The sequence below is a fragment of the Dama dama genome, chromosome 10, assembly GCF_033118175.1.
Source record: "Dama dama isolate Ldn47 chromosome 10, ASM3311817v1, whole genome shotgun sequence".
Lineage (NCBI taxonomy): Eukaryota > Metazoa > Chordata > Mammalia > Artiodactyla > Cervidae > Dama > Dama dama.
In genome coordinates, this window is record NC_083690.1 from 15,848,663 (window position 1) to 15,869,671 (window position 21,009).

A 21,009-nucleotide genomic window follows, 5' to 3' on the forward strand; every position below is an offset into this window, starting at 1 on the left:
ATCAGTCCTGGGTGTTCACTGGAAGGACTGATGCTGAAGCTGAAACTCCAATACTTTGGCCACCTGATGCGAAGAGCTGACTCATTTGAAAGGACCCTGATGCTGAGAAAGATTGAGGGCGGGAGGAGAAGGGGATGACAGAGGATGAGATGGCTGGATGGCATCACCAACTCAATGGACATGGGTTTGGGTGGACTCCAGGAGTTGGTGATGGACAGGGAGGCCTGGCGTGCTGCGGTTCATGGGGTCGCAAAGAGTCGGACATGACTGAGTGACTGAACTGAACTGAAGTACAGTACTGAGCTCACAGGTGCTAGGTGGTTAATGAAAGTGACCCTGGCAGCTCTTTATCATCACTGTCACTGAACGTGGATCGCTGACTTTCCTACCAGAACACTGTCAATTTTTCCAGTAAGGATTGTGTTCTCTGGGTAGGTAGAACCCCTAGCTGGCATGCCCGGGACCTCTGACCTCAAGGCACCAAGTGACCTCCTTGCTCGGCCCCTGTAGCAGTTCCAACCACAGACTCAGGGGCCGAACACACCCAAGTTCTAATCTTGAGACCTCGGGCAAATTATTTAACTCTCTTTTGGCTGAGTTGCTCCTCTGAAAAGTGGTTGCGATAATTGCACAATGGGATGGACTCACAGAACACTCTCGTGAGCACGTTGTGGGCCCCTTCCTGCTCTGACCTGGACCCCACTGCCGAGCCCTGGCAGCCCCGTCCCCTTCCTCCTTGGCCACTATGAGGCCATGGGGGCGCTGGATGTGCTTGGGGCCTGGGGTGGTGGGTCCTGTCCAAGGGCAGGTGGCAGTGGGTGCCCAGAGTCTATGGTTGCACCCTAAATCTGCTGCCCCAGCACCCAATCCCGAGGAAGCTCTTGGCCAGGCCACACCATGCAGCATGGGGGATTGAACCCATGGCCCTGGCACCAGGAACCCAAAGTCTTAACCACTGAACTGCCGGGGAAGTCCCATCCAACAATGCTTCTGATAACGCTACATAACTCAGTAGGTTTAATCATGACATAAATAATAAACTCAGGATGAATCCCCTGTCCCAACACAAACGTCAAACTTTCAAACTGCCGGCAATTCAATGAGCAAGTGCACACTCCCCATCTAATAACAAAATCAAATGATATCTCTGTGGTACCACATAGCACCCACAAAAAACACAAAACTTTCTTGCATGGCTGTCTTGAAGATTTGTATGAATACCTACTTATCTATACTTGTTTTGATATAAAATGCTATAATTTACTTACCATTAAGTTACATTTACCAGTCAAGAGCTACATTCTTAAAGCCTTATTTGGTCTATCACAGTACATCTAGGTATACTAGTCTGTTTTCAGTCACTAAGTCATGTCCAACTCTTTGCATCCCGTGGACTGCAGCCCACCAGGCTCTTCTGTCCATGGAATTTTCCAGGCAAGAATACTGGAGTGGGTTGCCACTTCCTACTCTAGGGGATCTTCCTGATTCAGGGGTCCCACCTGCATCTCCTGCGTCAGTAAGCAGATTCTTCACCACTGAGCTGCCAGGGAAGACTTCATACTATACTTGACCTTTCCTGATAGATCAGCAGGTAAAGGATCTGCCTACAATACCAGAGACACAGAGGACATGGGTTGGATCCCTGGGTCAGGAAGATCCCCTGGAGAAGGAAATGGCAACCCACTCCAGTAGTCTTGCCTGGAGAATCCCATGGACAGAAGAGGCTGGTGGGCTCCAGTCCAAAGGGTTGCAAAGAGTCGGGCACAACTGAGCAACTATGCACACATGCCCTGGACCTTAGCCAAAAGGCTGAGAAGCTAGTCTAGGTATATCATATTTGGGCCTTGTTACTCAAAGTGTGGGATATTGATCACAACCATCAAAAGCCTTTGAATCCCAAAATCTTCACAGGGAGAGCTTGGAATGGCATTTTAAATGAGCATTTCAAGTAAATTTTTGCATCCAAAAGTCTGTGAACCACCACTGCGCTGAAGAGATGTGAGCCTGGCTTATATAAAGACATATACACATGAAAGCTGGACTCATGCATTTGCAGGAAAAAAATGAAAAATTAGGTGAAAAAAATAACTGTACAGTGCCTCATGGGGGGTTGTGAAGACCAAATAAGACAATGCATGTTTATAGAAGAATTTAGCACAGCCCCTGGCTCACAGAAAGTTCCACTGGCACCAACTGGGGGACGGGTGGCCGCATGGGAGAGCCATCTGCCTCTGGCCTGGGCCTTTAGGGAGGGTGTGGTCTGAAGGCTCCACTCTGGCCAGTTGGAGCTGTGTAACCGCCTCTCCAAGGGTAGCAGAAGCCAGGCACAGAGAACCAGCAAAACCCAGCCAGTACCTCCTTCTCCTCCATCTCCTGGCTGTCTGGCTCCATCCAGAAGGCCCACCAGGGCCCCCTTCCTGTGCAGCAGCTCCTGGAAGGAACCCATCTCTGCAATGGCCCCATCTTCCAGTACCACGATCCAATCAGCCTGGGGCAGGATGTGGAGTGCGTGGGTGACGAGAATCCGAGTCTGGCAGGAAGGGATGGAAGTTACACTAATGCACTTGACCACTGTTCCAGAACTGGGGGAGGGGGCTGGCAGTGTCCTGGGGGCTCAGAGTGGTGAGACCTCCCCTTCTTGTGCTCCTGCCCTGTTTCTTGAAAATGGCATGTTCCAACAGAGAAGTAAAGGAGCTCCTTCAACCTGTCTTGAAACCAGAAGACACAGTTCACCTGAACCTGGCCAGTGACCTGATGCGGAGCTGTGGTAGTTTAACCACAGACCCGTAGGCAAGACATGACTGAAGGTGGGAGCCACTGAGATTTGGGGGCTGTTTGTTATGCAGCGTGGTCACAGCAAAAGCTGACCATTACAAAGAGGAAAACTGAATTCCAGGAGGGTGGTGGTGAGCAGATGTAGGTTAGAACTTTCTCTACCTTTGCACTATGGCCTCTTAGACATTTTCCCAAACTTACCGTCCCCCGGAGCAGCCCATCAGGCCCAATGACCTGGTTGAAAACGTGCTGGCCAACACAGGCATCCAGGGCTGCCAAGGGGTCATCCAGCAGGTACACATCAGCCTTCCTGTAGACGGCCCGGGCCAGGCTCAGCCGCTGCTTCTGGCCCCCAGAGAGATTCATGCCCTGTGGTGACAGGGGAGGGACAGGAACCTGGATGCCATCACACCTGCAATGCCAGTGTGATGGGGGACACGTCTGCTCACCAGAGTGAGCTACGGCTCACACTGCTTGTCCTCCATGGCCACCTCCAACTTGAAACACTCGCTCTTAAGACAACATCCCCCCAGCCTGCACCCTGCCTGGCTTCTCCCCTTTCCAGCCAAGCTTCCTGCATCTGCCTCTCCCTCCCCTTGAGTCCAGTTTCTATTCCCATTTCTTCACTGATACAGCCTTCCTCATGGACACTGGTCACTCCCCCAATCCAGTGGGAACTTCTCAGTCCTTATTTTCATTCATTCATCATTCCACTCATATTTACTTCATGGCTATTATGATAGGGGAGAGCTGATGTTGGGGTAGGCGTGGAACATTCTAGGTCTACCTCAAAGGGGGATCCAGCAGGATTTGCTGATGGATTAGACATGGGTGTAAGAAAAAGAGAGAATCAAGGAGGACACCGAGGTTTGGGTTCTGAGCTCTGCAAGGATGGAGCTTCCATTACCTAGGATGGGGTGGGTTTCAGGGGAGCAGGGAATGGGAAGTCATGCTTGGTTTAGGACGTGACAGAGGTGGGCAGAGGTGGAGGGCAGCAGGTACCCCACTCCCTCCCCTTGGCTGCAGGACGCCTTGTCTTTCTCCCCAGGTGTTCCCTCTCAGCTGCTCTTTCTGGCTCCTCCAGACCCTTTTCTGGAAACTCTCCTCTTCCTTCCAGGAAACCTTACCCATTTACTTAACTTTATCTCCCATTTTCCCACTCTCAATTCCTTAATCCAAGGGTCAGCAAATGTGTTCTATAAAGGGCCAGATAGTAACTCTTTAAAGGTTTGCAGGGACTTCTTTGGTGGTCCAGTGGTTAAGAAGCCATCTTGCAATGCAGGGGGATACTGGTTTGATCCCTGGTCTGGGAAGATCCCATATGCTGTGGAGCGACTAAGCCTGTGTCCCACAACTACTGAACTCACATGTTGCAACTGCCGAAGCCCCGTGTACCACAGAGCTCATGCTCTGCAACAAAGAGAAGCCACTGCAGTGAGAAGCCTGTGCACCGCCACTAGAGCAGGCCCCGCTCTCCGCAACTACAGAAAGCCCACATGCAGCAACGCAGATCCAGTGCAGCCAAAAATAAATAAATAAAGCTTTGCTGCCCCATCCCCACCCTAGTCTCTGTTACAGCTGCTCATCTCTGCCCTGATCGTGCAAGTGCAGCCACGGACTACAGGTAAATGAATGTGCGTGGCTGGGTTCCAATAAAACTTTATTTACAAACCCAGCTGGTGGGCCGGATTTGACCTGTGGGTCATAGTTTGTCAATCCTGGCCCAACCCATAGCTCTGGATGCACACATCCCATTTATCAGACATCTCAACCCAGATCTTTTGGTGAGGTCCTGAGAGAGGAAGCAATCTGACCACTGTCATGCAGACAGGCAGGGCAGGAGCCTGGGTCACCTCATTCCCAGTTGTTAGAGAGCCCCCACCCCCCCACCCCACCAATCCCTGCCATGTCTCCCGGCCTCTCTTAAGTCTCCATTTTCAACCATTCTCATTAAAGACTATTTATTGAGCACTTGCTATGTGCCTGGCCCTGAGCTGGGCCCCTTTCCTCCCCTACTTTCTTGCCCACTCTGTCTCCCCTGTGTCCTTCCCTCACAGGTCAAGGCAGCCAGTGGCCCCCAGCTGCCCCGCCTCCCTGGCCCATGAAGGCCCCCCAGGACCCTCACCTGCTCCCCAGTTCGGGTGTGGACCCCTGCAGGGAAGCCATCCACATCTGGCCACAGGGCACAGGCCTCTAGGACCGTCTCCAGCCACGGTGCATCCAGCTCCTGCCCGAAGCACACATTGTCCACCACAGACATGTTCTGGACCCAGGCCTCCTGGGGCACGTAAGCCACCGGACCCTAAAGACAAACAGACTGATGGGGACGGGGTTGGGAGCAGTTTTGGAGGAGCGGTGGCAGCCAGGCTCTTGGCAGTGGTGAAAGGCAGTGGGGAGTTTAGCTGTGAGATGGTGAACCGGGAGGAGCAGAGGCGGGGGACAGTCCAGTGAACGGCAGGGGCCCGGCCTCACCTTGATGCTCACGGACCCCTCCACCTTGGCCAGCTCCCCGAGGAGGGCAGACAGCAGGGAGGACTTTCCTGCCCCCACGGGACCGACGACAGCGAGCAGGCAGCCCTGGGGCACCGTGAGGTTGATCCTGGTGACAAAGAAGGGGCGACGTGTCCCTGAGTAGGACTCAGCCTGAGTCCGGGCAGAGCTGGTGAACCCCAGACAACCGGCCTTGGCTGCTGGTGACTCACCCAGGATGGGGGGCTGCTAAGAGGATGTCTGGGGCCCTCCTTCCTCTCCCAACCCCTGTATGGCTATGCAAGCTGCCATCCTGCATGTGACTGTACACGTGCCCACACATGCATGCACATGTGTACACAGATGCACACACACACACGGGTCTGTGCACACTCACTATACCACACACACATGCACATGTGTATACACATGGGTCTGGGCACACTACACCACACACACATGCACACAAATACACACATGTACACATGGGTCTGTGCACACTCACTATACCACACACACATGCACATGTGTACACAGATACACACATGCACACACACAGGTCTGTGCACATTCCCTATACCACACCCCATACACATGTGTACGCACATGGGTCTGGGCACACTACACCACACACACACATGCACACGTGTACACAGATACACACATGTACACTTAGGTTGGTGCACACTCACATCACACATGCATGCACTTGTGTAGACAGATGCACACACAGTCTGTGCACACTCACTATATCACACCCCATGCACATGTGTACACACATGGGTCTGGGCACACTACACCACACACATGCACATGTGTACACAGATATACACATGCATACATGGGTCTGTGCACACTCACATTACACATGCATGCACATGTATACACAGATGCACACACACAGGTCTGTGCACACTCACTATACCACACACATATGCACATGTGTACACAGATGCACACATGAGTCTGTGCACACTCACTACACCATACCCCATGCACACCTGTACACAGATACACACACGCCAGCATACACAAGGGCACATGTAACTGTGCCCACATGCACTACACACACAGACTGCACACAGATGCACACGCTCACACAAGGACACATACACATGCACACCACACATGTGCACAGAGACATGCACATGACATATGCACAATCTGCGCACACACAAGTGCATACACAAATGCTCTCTCACACACACTTGTGTGCACACACACATGTACACCCATATGTACACATGTACTCATGCACAGAGTTTACTGGTTGGGAGGATTTAACTAGCATCTCCTGTTGCCCAGGTCACAGCCACAGGCTCCTCACCACTGTCGTTACCGAAGCCCTTGCCCCCCACCCTGTCCATGCCCTGCAGTCCATCCCCCATAGGGCCCGAGGGACCTGTTCAAACCCAACTCACCCATGGGCACCCCAAAAGTTCCCGCTTCACTTGGGGTAAAAGGTGAGGTTCTGACAATCATGAAGGACACTCAGCATCCCATCACTGCAGCCATGCTGATATCCTGTTTCTCAAACACACCTGGGGGATCGTGCCCGACAAGTGTCAAGTGGCAAAGTCTGGAGGTACTTTCGGCTGTCACACCTGGTGGGGCTGCTCTCAAATCTAGTAGGTTGATACTGGGAGTTCCGCTAATCCTGCGGCAGGGCACAGGACAGCCCCCACCACACAGAACTCTCAGCCCCAAATGTCAGTGGTGCGGAGGTGGGGAGTCCTGGGTCCAGGCACACACCTGCCTGAGGACCTTGGCACTTGCTCTTCCCACTGCCTAGAAAGCTCCTCTCCCAAACACGTGCAAGGCTCATTCCTTCCCGTTATCTGACCTCTGTTCAAATGCCAGGCCTTTCCTAACTGCACATACTCCTCCCTTGACATCACTCTGCCCCCTCACCCTGATTTCTCACTTGTGCCCCCTGCCCCACCCCCACCCCACCCCCTACCATCAGAATGTCAGCCCCAAGAGCACAGGGTCCTTGTCTGTTTTCTTCACTTTATTCCCAGTTCCTAGAACAGAGCCTGGCACATAGCAAGTGCTCAATAAACACTATGAAATGAGTGGATGACAAGCAACACAGATACAGTCCAGGGTGTTTCCTCTCCCTTTACAGGGAGCTTTAGGGTTGGCTGGGGTTTTCTACCACAGAGACCCAGCCAAAGAGCTGCGGGCTGGAGGTGACAATGGCCAGTCTGACATGGCAGGGACAGACGAGGCCATGGATGACTGGACCCTGGGGCTCCTCTTGGCCAGGCCTACCCTCAACAGCAACATGACCAGCCTGGGGACCAGAGGGGCGTCTCCTCCCTGATAGGCAAGGCTCAGAAACCCTGTTCCCCATCTGTCTGTGGGAACTCTCGCTTTCCCGTCGTCCCCCACCTCATCAACATCGAAGGGAAGGCTGTTACCAGGGAAACCACCTGTACCTGTGCAGGCAGGGAGCGCTCTCCTGGGACCAGGCGAAGGTACCTTCCTGTATCCGGATGCAGTCCTCCCCAGCAGCTACAAGGCACACAAGGCCAGTTACACGAGGTGCTCCCGGCTCACCCCTCCTCCAGGACACCCACGGGCAGCAGGAAATCTCCCCCACTAAACAGACTGCCCCTCTACGCACCGGCTTGTGTGACCCTGCGGTGGTCACATTCCCTCCCTGTAGGATGGTCACATAACTCAGTGGTTGACAAACCACAGCCTAGGGGCCAGATCCTGTCTGCTGCCTATTGCTATAAAGTTTTATTGGAACACAGCCACACCCGTTCATTTATGTATTCCTTGGGTTGCTTTCACACTAGAAAGGCAGAAGTGAGCAGTTACGACAGAGTAAAAAGGACTTGGAAAGCTTAAAATAAGTACAACTGGGTCCTTCACAGAAAAGGTTAGAGGGCAGCTGATACAATTTATCACCTGATCCAGGACTCTGGAGATGGAGTGTTATTAATTTCACTGGGACCACTGACGTAACCAGGGACATATAGTCTCCCCATGTCTCTGGGTCTCAGATATTTTATCTATGTAACAAGGGAAGCACCAGATTAGTGGTTTCGGACCCTGAATACACATTTAGAATGACCTGGAAAGATTTTTTTAAAAAAACACAAAGCTCTCCATGGTTCAGCTCAAACCAATAAAGGCGACTCTCCTTGAAGGTGAGGCCTGAGAATCCTACATTTAATAAGTAGTCAACACCCACTGACACCCACTGGACTGGATGGTCTCTAGGGGAGGGTTTCAGACACACTGCAGGATGCCCAGTTATATCTGAATTTCAGATAAACCATGAGCACTTTTCCAGAATAATTTTGCCCCACACTTTGCATGGGAGATACTTATGCTAAAAATTCTGAATTTCTTAATACGTGAAATTCAGATTTAACTGGGACTCCTGTGTTTTTCTTTGTGAGTTTGGCTATTCTGCTCCAGGGGCTTGTCCATTCTTAACAGTCTGGGGTGTGGGGGTATGTCTGCATTTCCGTCTGTAAAGTGGGTGGGTCACAGGAGCATCTACCCCGTGGTGAGGTTCGAGGGGGTCATCACTAAGTAAAGCACTTCCAGAGTGCTGGCTCATGGTAAATGCTCAGTCACTGTCAGCTGTAGGTGTTTGTGTTAACCTGTTGCACACCTTCACGGGAAGAGCAAGGACTGGGGTGGGGGTGTGGGGGTGTGGTGAGGCTCTGGTCGCAGGCAGGTGACCAAGTGTGTCAGAATCATGACTTAATACACTCAGGGGTTTCTGGTCCAGGGTCCACGGGGCCTCCTGCCAGGATTCAGGCATGACATCTAAGACCCTAAGCTAGTTATCGGGCAGCTCCCGAGAATCGGGAGCCTGCTCTCTCTTGGTGGCCCTCACGACGGTCCTGGTGGAGGTGGGTTGCCACAGTGGGGAGCAGAGGCCAGGAGTGGGGCTGTTACTGCCTGGACCCCACAGCTGGCAAGGCAATCCTGGGATTCCAAGCCAGCGTCCACCTCCAAACACCCGAATCACACCAATTCGGCTAAACAGGGCTGTGCTTACCTGAAAACGTGCCAGAGCCATGAGGAGCCTCAGAAACACCAATTTGGGGTTATTTAGAGGTCTCTTTGCTGACTTCTTTCAGCAAAGAGGATTTTTACCAATAATAATTCTAATAATAACTAAAATGCTTTGGATGCTGACTTGGTGCAGGGCCCTGCTCTAACTGCAAGGCTTCAGAGGACCCATTCAACCCTCACAACAGTCCTGTGCAGAGGTGTTATGATGATCACCATGTCCATTTGGCAGATGGGAACACTGAGGCTCAGGCGGATTAATAACTGGTCAAGGTCACCCATCCTGGGGTCCATGCTGGAACCAGAATTTGGATTTGGACAATTTGTAGGTAAGCAGCTTGACGCTTCCTTAGTCACAAGGGGAGGATTCATACACAGTGCCTGTTTCCAAATAACACAGCCTACGGCATGGTCTGTGCATGCAGTCCCATCACTGGCAGCCCCCAGCTGGGGTCCTGGCATTCCACCAGTGGGAAGCGGGGGCCCTGCTGGGTCTCTTGTCTCTCCCACCCCCTCCTGCTGAACTCAGATCTCACCGCATCTGGAGGGACTCGAGTCCACAGCCCCAGGGTCAGTTTCTTCCAGGGAGAGGAAGGCAGCCAGGCGGTCAAAGGACACCCGGGCCTGGAGAAACCAAAGCCTTAGGTCAGCTGTACCATAAGGGCCACAAAGGAACTCAGACTTTGGGTGTCGGGTGCCTCAGGATAGTGGGAAAGCTTCCTGCCTACCAGGCCCTACGCATTTACAAGGCAACAGCACAAAGCTTTCCAGGTTGCGGACAATGAAGCGCATGAGGTTGGCGCAATGCTGGTGGTGACCTCCCACCTCCTTGCTTCCATTCTGCAGACCAGACCAGGGAGGAGGATGGTGACTTTTATGATTGCCTGTCATCAGGAATGATTACAAACTCTGTTCACCTGGGGGTGTCTCCACTCCCAGCCCCAAACCCATCTTCCTATGTAAGAATAAATAGGAATGTCTCAGCTGGAGCAGTTTTCTCATTTTCATCATGCCCAAGGAGGCACAGTGTGAGTAGAGACCGTAAAGGAAGAGAAATGAAATGAAATCCCTTTGTATTAATGGAAAAAAGGGGCCAGAATGAATCCTCGCAGATGGATTTGCTAGAAAGGTGATGCTGCCTATTTTGAGGATGTTTGCTGGCTTCTTCCCACTGTGACCGCCAGTCTCTTTCCCTGTCTTGTTTCATGGTTTCAGCACAGCCTGCAAGGCTCCTCCCAGACAGCCTCCCCTCCCCGCGGCCTCACCTGGACGACAGAGTGGATGGAGAAGGGCAGGAAAGCCTGGGCCTTGTTGAGGATGTTGAGAACCGTGAGGGTCACGAAGGCTTTCTCGGCGTCCATGGCGTTCTCCTCGGCCACCAGAGTATGGACAGCAAATACAACCAGTGCCACCTGGGTGATACACAGGCAGTGACAATCAGCCGCTAAATGTGGCCAGGGAAGGCAGGCCAGCTGCAGGTCTCCAGGGGCCACGTGGCCACACCTGCCATGTTGGAATGGGTTCTCTTCCACCCAGATCGTCCCCCAAATTCTGCTAGTGATGGAGGGAGTTGTGTGTATGTGGCCCCCACTCTTAGTATCAAAAATTCTTAGTTCCAGGCATTGAACAATGATGCATTTTTCCATCTTGTTAGCATTTTCATGGTTCTAGACATGGTGGGATTTATGACTCTAGACTCTGGGAAGATGACTCAAGCTGCAGGTAGCAGCCACCACGGAGCGCTCTAGGTCCTGGGGGCACGTGTGGTTCTAAATGTCACTGGGTGGGGGCTTCCTTTCCAGGGGTTGGTGATAACGATGGTCATGCTAGGTGATGGTCAGTCTGTGACGGTCACTTGGTGTGATGGTGACCCCATGACCCTATATGGGGAGCCCTCATCCCGCACCCCCAGCACTCCCTCCCCCAGTCCTTGCTCTGCAGGGGGACCAGAGTGACATCACCAGAAACGTGGACACTTGGAAGGACACCAGAGACACGGAGAAGAGGAGGCTGGAGGTCTTCAAGGCGCCCAGCTCCTGGGCCCGGATGTGCAGGACTCTGTCCAGAAAGGCTCCCTCCCAGCCGTGGTACTTGACCGTCCTCACATTCCTGAGGATGCAGCTGGTGAGCCGCGCCCGACAGTCCTTCTGCCTCATTTGCTCTTCCTGGGACCAGAGGGAAGAAGAGAGGAGAGGATAGGAAGTCTGGAATATTCCCTCTCTGCAACCACCACAAGCTCCCACCCCTACCCTGCACCTCCCTCCTCCCCCCTGCCCTGCACCAGCGCGGGTCCTGAGACCTGCAGGCTTGCCACCCACTTCTGGCCTTCTTCCAAATGCCAAACCTGATGGTGGTTCCTCTTTTTGGTGATGAAGAAATTTAGAGGGAGGAGGCTCACAAAGACAGCGATGGCGGTGAGGGCAGACGGTCCTAGAAGCTGGATAAAGAGGGGGCTGGATGTCATGAGATGCCTCCAGGAGCCCAGCTGTCATGTGGGGCTGGGGGAATGGTTGTGATGCTCAGACTTCGGTCCTAAGGCAGTGAGGTGTCAGAGTCCAATGAGAGCAGCCACCAGGTCATAGAGACCGGGACCCCTGGGCTCCTGAGAAGGGAACACCTGTGGAAGATGGAGTCCACCTGTGTTTGGTGGGGGAGGGGGGAAAATGATGAACCTCATATAATGGAGTGGGGGGGTCATAGTCATGACAGGACATGCATCCAGATGGGCAGGGCTGTGCCTGGCTACAATGGTGAAAACGGACTCTGGATGGGGATCTGGGTTCCAATCCTGAATTTACACCACACTTTGGTATGGCCCTGGGCAAGTGAGAGGTGGACCCATAAAGAAGGCTGAGTGCCAAAGAATTGATGCTTTTGAACTGTGGTGCTGGAGAAGACTCTTAAGAGTCCATTGGACAGCAAGGAGATCAATCCAGTCAATCCTAAAGGAAATCAGTCCTGAATATTCATTGGAAGGACCGTTGCTGAAGCTGAAGCTCCACTATTTTGGCCACCTGATGCAAAGAGTTGACTCATTAGAAAAAGCCCTGATTCTGGGAAAGATTGAAGGCAGGAGGAGGAGGGGACAACAGAGGATGAGATGGTTGGATGGCATCACCGACTTGATGGACATAGTTTGAGCAAGCTTTGGGAGTTGGTGATGGACAGGGAAGCCTGGCGTGCAGCAGTCCATAGGGTTGCAAAGGGTCAGACATGAGTGAGCAACCGAACAACAACACCTGGGCAAGATACTAACCCTCCCTAAGCTGCAGTTTCCTCATATTAGAGGGGAATGGAGCTGTTTCCACCACCTGTAGCAAGTGTGGCTGTTGTATAATCATTAGCTGAATCTTTAATTCACCCTCCCAAGGGTTGCCAGACTTGCAAATTAATATATTTAACTGCAAGCCCAGTTAAATCTGAATTTCAGATAAACAGCAAATAAGTTTTTAGTGTAAATATATCCCATGTCATGTAAGGGATAGACATAATGAGAAATATTTCTGTTGATCTGAAATTCACCTTTAATTGGAGGTCCTGTATTTTCTCTGGCAGCCCTGCCCGCACCAGCTTTGTGACTGGGGACAGGTCTCTTCCCTCACTCTTTGGTTTCCCTCTCTGGAAAATGTGAAAGTGGCCAAGAGGATAAAGGATTTTTATGTGGCTCCAACAGTAAAATGAAACAGCTAGCCAGTCTGTTTCATTTATGCAGCAATATCGCCACCCAGGGGTCACACGGAGAAGCTCCCAGAAGGCAAACACCTGCCAGAGCTGGGAGAATACTCAAAGGACTGCGAACAGAAGGTTAAATGAACTCTGGCAAAAATGCTATAAATGCTAACCCCAATGCCCACCCCTCCCCTTTACCAGGGTCTCTTGGTGACTTTCTGATGTTAGGGACCATCTGCCAAGAGGCAGACAAAAGTGATGGGTGGTATCATCTGCAGATTCACTGGGGTCATTGGTCAGCCTGCTTCACTGCCCTGCATTTCCCCCCGTGTCTTTCTTCCCTTTCTCTCCAATAATAACAGCTAATATCCATTTACTTGCTGAGCACCCACTGTATGTGCTAGGTCCTAGACTGCAAGGTGGCAAGTCAAAAAGCATCCAGGCTCCAAGCCATTATAGGGGGGTGGGGGTGGAAGCAGGAGCAGTGGCACAATAATGATGATAACACACAACTGGTATTCTGGAACATTCCGCACTCACCCACAGTCAATAAACCATTGATACACCCACCCAGGGGCCCGTGAAACCCAGCATGCAGGCCAGATTCCTCCGCCCGTTTACGTGCAGACTTCAAGCTGTACAAAATAATCAATAGCTTTTCCACTAGCAAATGATTGATAATGAAGATCAAATGAAGATTCTACAACACGTGGAAATTATGTGAAATTCAAACTTGTGTCCATAAGTGATTTTATTGGAACCCCACCAGGCCTGTTTGATTAGTATGGTCTGTAGCTGCTTGTGCACTAGAAGGGCACAAGCGTTGAAGAGTTTTAAGAGTTTTAGTAGTTTAAGTTAAGTAGTTAACTTAGTTAACAAGTTAACTTAGTTAAGTAGTTTAAGAGTTTTAATAGTTTAAGAGTTTTAAGAATAACAAGAGCTGAATAGTTTTAAGAGAGACCCTACTGCTCCCACAGTGTCATACCCTAAGAAAACCACAATTCAAAAAGACACATGTAACCCTATGTTCACTGCAGCATTGTTTACAATAGCCAGAACATGGAAGCAACCTAGATATCCATCGACAGATGAATGGATAAAGAAGATGTGGTACCTGTATACAATGGAATATTACTCAGCCACAAAAAGGAACACATTTGAGTCAGTTCTGGTGAGGTGAATGAACCTAGAGCCTGTTATACAGAGTGAAGTCAAGTCAGAAAGAGAAAAAACAAATATCGCATATTAATGCACATATATGGAGTCTAGGAAAATGGTACTAAGAAATCTATCTGCTGGGAAGGAATGGGGATGCAAATATGTCTACAGACTTGTAGACACAGTGGGGAAAGAAGAAGGTGGCATGAATTGAGAGAGGAACATTGACATATATACATGACCATGTGTAAAACAGACAGCTGGGGGAAGCTGCTGCGTAACACAGGGCGCCCAGCCTGGCGTTCTGATGACCTAGAGGGACGGGAAGCGGGGTGGAGGGAGGCTCAAGAGGAAGGGGATATAGATAGATAGATAGATGGATAGATAGATAGACAGACAGATAGATGGATAGAGTCATGACTGATTTGACTTGTACAGCAGAAACTAACAACATCGTACGGCAATTATCTTCCAAATAAAAAAGTTTTTTAAAAAAAATAAAAAAAAATATCTGACGTGGTCCTCTACGGACAAGTTTGTGAGCCGGACACCCACACCTGGAGCAGAGCTGAAGATCTTTAAAGTGCTCCACCCCCCATGTGTAATCAACAAGACAAACACTTACAGGGTACAGCTGGGTCTCGCTGTCTAAGTGCTCACTGAATTCCTCAACTCAAGGGCAGAAGCACTTTCTTTAATTCCATATGCAGGGTATGATGTCGGAGGCAGTAGGGTCTCTCTTGGAAAAGTTATTGATTATTTTGTACAGCTTGAGGTCCGCACATAAGCAGGTGGAGGAATCTGGCCTGCATGCCAGGTTTCACGGGCCCCTGGGTGGGTGTATTGGTGGCTAAATAACTGAGTGAGTGTGTGGAATGTTCCAGAATACCAGTTATGTGTTATTATCATTATTGTACCTCTGCTGCTGCTTCCACCCCCACCCCACCCCCATAAAAGCTTGCAGCCTGGATGCTTTTTGACTTGCCACCCTGCCGTTCAGGACCCAGCACACACAGCGTGCTCAGCAAGTACACAGATGTTAACTATTATTATTGGAGAGAAAGGGAGGAAGGACACAGGGGAAAATGCGGGGCAGTGAAGCAGGCTGACCAGTGACCCCAGTGAATCTGCAGAAGACACCACCCATCGCTTAACCTCTTGGCAGACGGTCCCTAACATCAGAAAGTCACCAGGAGACCCTGGTGAAAGGGGAAGGGTGGGCACTGGGGTTAGAGTTTGCAGCATTTTTGCCAGAGAGAGTTTATATGTCATTATTACTTTGTAGATGAGGAAATTAGGCACAGAGGGGCTAGTTATGGGAAAGTTTCACAACTAGCAAGTGATAAAAGCAGGGTATGAGCTCACTGCAAGGTCTGTGATTTTAATTAAAAATTTTAAAAGAAGCAAATTCCCTGGCAGTCCAGTGGCTGGGATTTCAAGCTTTCACCACTGCCAAGGGTGCAGGTACAAGCCCTGGTTAGGGAAATACCATCTCACAAGCTGCGCAGGCAACCAAAAAAAAGTCTTACGTCACAAAACAGGTGTAAGGGAGTCAGAACTAAGTTCTGATTCCGCCCCCCGCTCCCCACCCCCAGTGGCTGGCTACTTTATGTGTTTTGAAAACTAAGTAGTAAATTCCTGCACCTAAATTTTCTTTCTGTTTCATTTCTGTTGTAGTTGGTGGTGGTGGTTTGTGCTGCCCCAGTGTTACTGATAACTTTAGTCGTGTCCGATTCTTTGTGACCCTATGGACCGTAACCCGCCAGGCTCCTCCGCCCATGGGATTCTCCAGGCAAGAATACTAGAGTGGGTTACCATTTCCTTCCCGAGGGGACTTTTCTGACCCAGGGAGCAAACCCATGTTTCTTATGTCTCCTGCATTGGCAGGCAGGTTCTTTACCACTAGCGCCAGCTGGGAAGCCCCGACATCACACCCCCAAAGTGCCCATGTCATCACCACCATCATTATTATTTGACAGATGAGGAAACTGAGGCCCAGACAGGTGAGCATCCTGCCCAGGGTGAAGTGAAGGCCACCCTGGCCTGAGACTTTGGCCACGACATCAGCCCACAGGGTGCGGGGAGAGACAGGATTAAAGGGGACGAGGAGGAGGAGGAGGAGGAGGAGGAGGGTTCGGCTCCAACCCCGCTCCCTCCGCCCCAGGACACCTGCCAGAGGTAGACAAAGCACACGATTATCCAGACGAGCGGCAGCCACAGCCCGTTGAGGTAGGTGACGCTCTCGGTCAGCCGCTGCACGTCCACAGACACCAGGTTGACCACGTCCCCCACTGCGCTGGACTTTCTGGAGCTGCTGGACAGAGCCAGGACCTGGGAGGGGCGGGCAGATGGAGACATGAGTCGGAGGGAAGCGGGGGTGGTGAGCAGGCAGGGATGCCTGTGGAGGCAGGGAGACCCGGGGAGGAAGGGAGGTGCTAGGAGGGAGGGAGGGAGGCCGACAGCTTGGACTGAGCAAGAGCTCAGCCTCCCACAGGCTGGGGTCTGCGCTCTGCTGCCCCTGCTGGCTGAGGCAGGTTTCTTTACCATCTGAGCCTCAGCTTACCCATCTGTAAAGTGGGCTAATAAAAGCTCCTAAGCCCAGCTCCCAGGACCACCGTAAGAATCCAGGGAGAAAACAAAAATGAAAATACTGTGAAATCCCTAAAGTACTGGAACAATAACACACTCTATCAAAACCTCGGATTTATGATGATAATGGTAGCCATCTGCTGAGAGCTACGTCCTAGCTGTGCTGTTCTGGGCTCAGTCACTCAGGCTCAGCCATGACTCTTTTGTGACCCTATGGAATGTAGCCCTATGTAGCCCTATGGAACGTAGCCCATCATGCTCCTCTGTCCATGGGATTTTTCAGGCAAGGATATTCAAGTGGGTTGTCATTTCCTTCTCCAGGGGATCTTCCTGACCCATGGATTGAACCCCCACCTCCTGCATTGGCAGGCAGATTCTTTACCACTGAGCCACCAGGGAAGCCTGATATATAAAATAAGTATTTTATCCACAGTGTTTTAGATTAAATAACACATACTGTGCCTGTTCCATGCAGCTGTCTGTTGTGTCCCATCATGGAAAAAATGATGAAAATGTTCTTTTATTTATCACAATGCCTAGGACATAGGGTTTCCCAGGTGGTGCAGGCGTAAAGAATCCACCTGCCACTGGAGGAGACCCAAGAGACGCAGATTCAATCCCTGGGTCAGGAAGATCCCCTGGAGGAGGAAATGGCAACCCACTCCAGTATTCTTGCCTGGAGAGTCCCATGGATATAGGAACCAGGCGGGCTACAGTCCATGGAGTCACAAAAGAGTTGAATATGACTTAGCAAGTAAACAACCATTTTTGTATCACTTTGGGGGAAAAAAAATCAATGCCAACTATTCAATAAATTAAAACATCTTGATTAAAAGAGGAAAGAAAAAGTGAAACTAGAATCAATGAGATGGATAATTATTAATCTCATTTCACAGACAAGGAAACTGAGGCACAGAGAAATTGACCAACTTTCCCAAAACCAGAGGTCTGGATTGGAATCCCGGATAACAGAGGCTAGACAGAGTGTTAGATTGATCCTCCCAGGCATTCAACATGTCTTGTAGAAACTAACCTGGTTTTCTAACAGACACAAATTTGCCCTGATTCTGGAGTCACAGTGGACCCCTTCCAGCCTGTTGAATACTACATTCCACTTGCAATCCTCTCTGCTGGGTGTGTCAGGGAAGAAGTGAGGGGGTGAAATGATGAGCTGGAAACAACCAACTATCGAAATTCTCCAAAAAAAATCTTCAAATCTTTACTGAGCACCTGCTCTGGGCCTCCCTCTGAGTTCTATGGTCAACAGAGGCAAGGTGCTTGATCTCCTGGGAGCGGAGTTTGAGCTGGGGAACAAAATGAAAGATTTACACAGTTCATCATTTAATAGTAATTATGATGAGCGCCATGAAGTGTTTTAAAATATAGGTTTTATTATTATGTAAGTATGGCAAGCCCACAGACCAGAGAAGACACTGTTGACAAGAGGGTTTATTACACTCAACGATCTCAATAGAAAGGGGTACTCTACACTATGGGGGGGCCACTTGGGGAAGCACTGGGGTGGGGCAGGGTGGGATGAACCATAGGCAAGAGCTTGCTGTGGTTTTCATGGGAAAGTCAGACAGGGTCAGCAGGCTTAGGATGGGCTAATTTGAGTAATTCCAGCTGCTCAGGGCATAGGAACTGGGCCTCATTGTCTGCTAAACCTGGCCCTGGGGTGATCAGGGCAGGGACAATGGCCAGAGGCTGAGGGCCCCAAAAGGAGGTGGCTGGAGTGTGAGTCAGGGTTGGTTGGTTTGCATGTGAAAGGCATGCTTTCCGATGAGTCACTTACCATCTGGAAGAACTGGCTGACTTCAGAAGGGACAGAGGGACAGTCCCTCCAGGGTCAGCAAGGCCCCATTTGTCAAAGCACCAGACACAGAAAATAAGGAAGCATGGCTGGACTTCCCTGGTGGTCCAGTGGTTAAAAAAATCCACCTGCCAATGTAGGGGATATGGGTTCGATCCCTGGTTGGGGAGGATCCACATGCCTCGGGGAACTAAGCCAGTGAGCCACAACTACAGAGCCTGCTCAGTACAGTCCATGCCCCATGACAAGAGAAGCCATCACAATGAGGAGTGCAAACCCCGCAACTAGGGAGTAGCCCCTGCTCGCCATAACTGGACAAAGCCCGAGCTCAGTAACAAAGACCCAGCGCAGCCAGAAATAAATAAACAAATTTTAAACCAGGTTAATACAGAAGCAGCCCAGAGGGCAGACTGGGCGGCCTGACCCATCAAGAGATGAAGAGGCTGCCCTGAAATTCTCCAAAAAATGGGAAGAGCAAAGCCCTTAGGCTGCCTTCCCGCAGTCTCAGCTCCACGTGTGGACTCACAAGACGGGACAGGCCACACCCAGCCCCAGCGAGCCACGTGGTCGGAAACTCAGGAGCCACTCACACGGCCACCCTGGGCTGTACCCTTTGCTCCCCTCCTCGTCCAGGTGACAGCTTAGGTGTGAGAAAGGGACTCAGTGGGGACTGGGTCGTCCTGGCTCAGAGGCTGCAGACCCAGAGGGGCCAACATGTCTAACGGCAGCAGCCTCACCGGCTTCATTTCCAAGAACAACCACACAGAGAGAAGCCCAAAGCGTTGGCTTCCCTCCAGGTGTCACAGTTCACTGACAGAGCTTCCAGCCCAGATTCCATTTTCCCAGTGGCTCAGGGGTCATTTCAACTGTAAGCAGTGTTACCTGGTAAAATAGCTGACAGTCTACCTTTATCTGGTTTCCACACAGCCCAAAGGTTAGTCCTTTATCCACAGAGAGACGGGCGGAAGTTCACTGCATGAAGAATTGTGGAAAGGGTGCCCAGGCAGTGGGAACCACATGTGCAAAGGCCCTGAGGTAGGAGGATGCTTGAGGAACTGAAAGGAGACTGGTGAGGCTAGAGGAAAGGGAAGGAGGTGTGAAGGAAGCATGTGATGTAATCAGACAGAAGAGGTCTCAGGGTCAGATCACGCAAGGTCTTACAGAAATAACCAAGAAGGTGAGAGTGCAGTGTGAGCAACTATGAGAAAAGTGATGAATGAGTGTGCTTGGGGGCGCAGATGAGAGTGACGGTTCAGTGACATGGCTCTCCTTGGCTGGGACGTCTGTGTGCAAACTGGGACAGGGTGGAAAGAGAGGAAAGGCCCCGCCCGGCCCCCGGGGCTCACCTTTCTGTACACCAGCCCAGTGACGGCCGTTCGCAGCCTCATCTGCAGCACCTTGAGTCTGTACATGTGTTGCTGCTCGAACAATGTTTGCAGGCAGGCGGAGAGGAACATCAGCACGGCGAGGAGATAGCCCTTCCAGGCCGGGGTGTTGGGGTCCCCGATAAACTCCAGGAAGAGGCTTGCAGGAGGAGAGGGAGGGAGAAGGTGGTGAGAGAGGGTGCCCATGGCTACTGCCTCTGCCTAAGCCTGGCCAGGTCTGGAGGACCAGACAGTACGGGAGGGTCTTCTGTTTTTGCAGAAGTGGTTGCAACTATTTCTCCCACTGTCCATGCTCATTTCCAACATGACTTACATCTCCAATCAACAGGCGGAGTTTTTATCCTCACCTGTTATGGCTGAGTTGTGTCCCCCAAAAATGTATATGTTAAGGTCCTAACTCCCAGCGCCTTGGAATATGACCGTGCATTTGACGACAGGGCCCTTAAAGAGGCGATTCAGTTCAAACGAGGCCGTTAGCAGGGGCCTGAATCCAGGACAACTGGTGTCCTTAGAAGAAGAGGAAATCTGGACACACAAGGAGACACCGGGGGTGCGTGTGTTCCGAGGAAGGATTGCGTGAGGATGCAGAGAGAAGGCAGCTGTTTTCAAGGCAAGGAGAGAGGCCTCAGGGGAAACAACTTGATCTTGAACTCCTAGCTTTGGTGATGTGAAGACAAAAATGTCTGTTGTTTAAATGGGACCTGATTGAATTTAGAAGCTTTTGTACAGCAAAGGAAGCCAGAAACAAAAATGAAGAGACAACCTCCAGACTGGGGGAAAATATCTGCAAACGATGTGACCAACAAGGGATTCATCTCCAGAATACATAAACAGCTCCCACAGTTCAATATCAACAAAACAAATAACCCAAACAAAAAATGGACAGAAGATCTAAATAGACATTTCTCCAAAGAGGACACATAGACGGTCAAAATGCACATGAAAAGATGTTCAGCTTTGCTAGTTATTAGAGAAATGCAAATCAAAACTACGATGAGGGATCACTCCACACTGGTTAGACTTTGTTGTTCAGTCACTAAGTCATGTCCAGTTCTGTGCGACCCTATGGACTGTACCACGCCAGGCTTCCCTGTCCATCACCATCGCCCG

At 51.0% G+C, this 21,009-nt stretch overlaps 1 protein-coding gene across 8 annotated transcripts in view; it reads right to left on the reverse strand.

The window, feature by feature from the left end:
* The window catches only part of ABCC6 (ATP binding cassette subfamily C member 6), a 70,601-nt gene that overhangs the window by 30,770 nt on the left and 18,822 nt on the right, over nt 1-21,009 (reverse strand). For all 8 annotated transcript variants that reach the window (XR_009694420.1, XR_009694421.1, XM_061152912.1 and 5 more), the window contains 11 exons: nt 19,861-20,038; nt 16,282-16,443; nt 11,630-11,722; nt 11,247-11,450; nt 10,551-10,697; nt 9,822-9,909; nt 7,686-7,761; nt 5,248-5,374; nt 4,901-5,077; nt 2,977-3,144; nt 2,356-2,530 (listed from right to left, as the gene is read on the reverse strand). Coding sequence is in view for 6 of the 8 variants with exons in the window: in XM_061152912.1 (XP_061008895.1) it covers nt 2,356-2,530; nt 2,977-3,144; nt 4,901-5,077; nt 5,248-5,374; nt 7,686-7,761; nt 9,822-9,909; nt 10,551-10,697; nt 11,247-11,450; nt 11,630-11,722; nt 16,282-16,443; nt 19,861-20,038 (1,595 nt within the window). In the remaining 2 variants the exon portion in view is untranslated. The remainder of the gene's footprint in view (nt 1-2,355; nt 2,531-2,976; nt 3,145-4,900; nt 5,078-5,247; nt 5,375-7,685; nt 7,762-9,821; nt 9,910-10,550; nt 10,698-11,246; nt 11,451-11,629; nt 11,723-16,281; nt 16,444-19,860; nt 20,039-21,009) is intronic.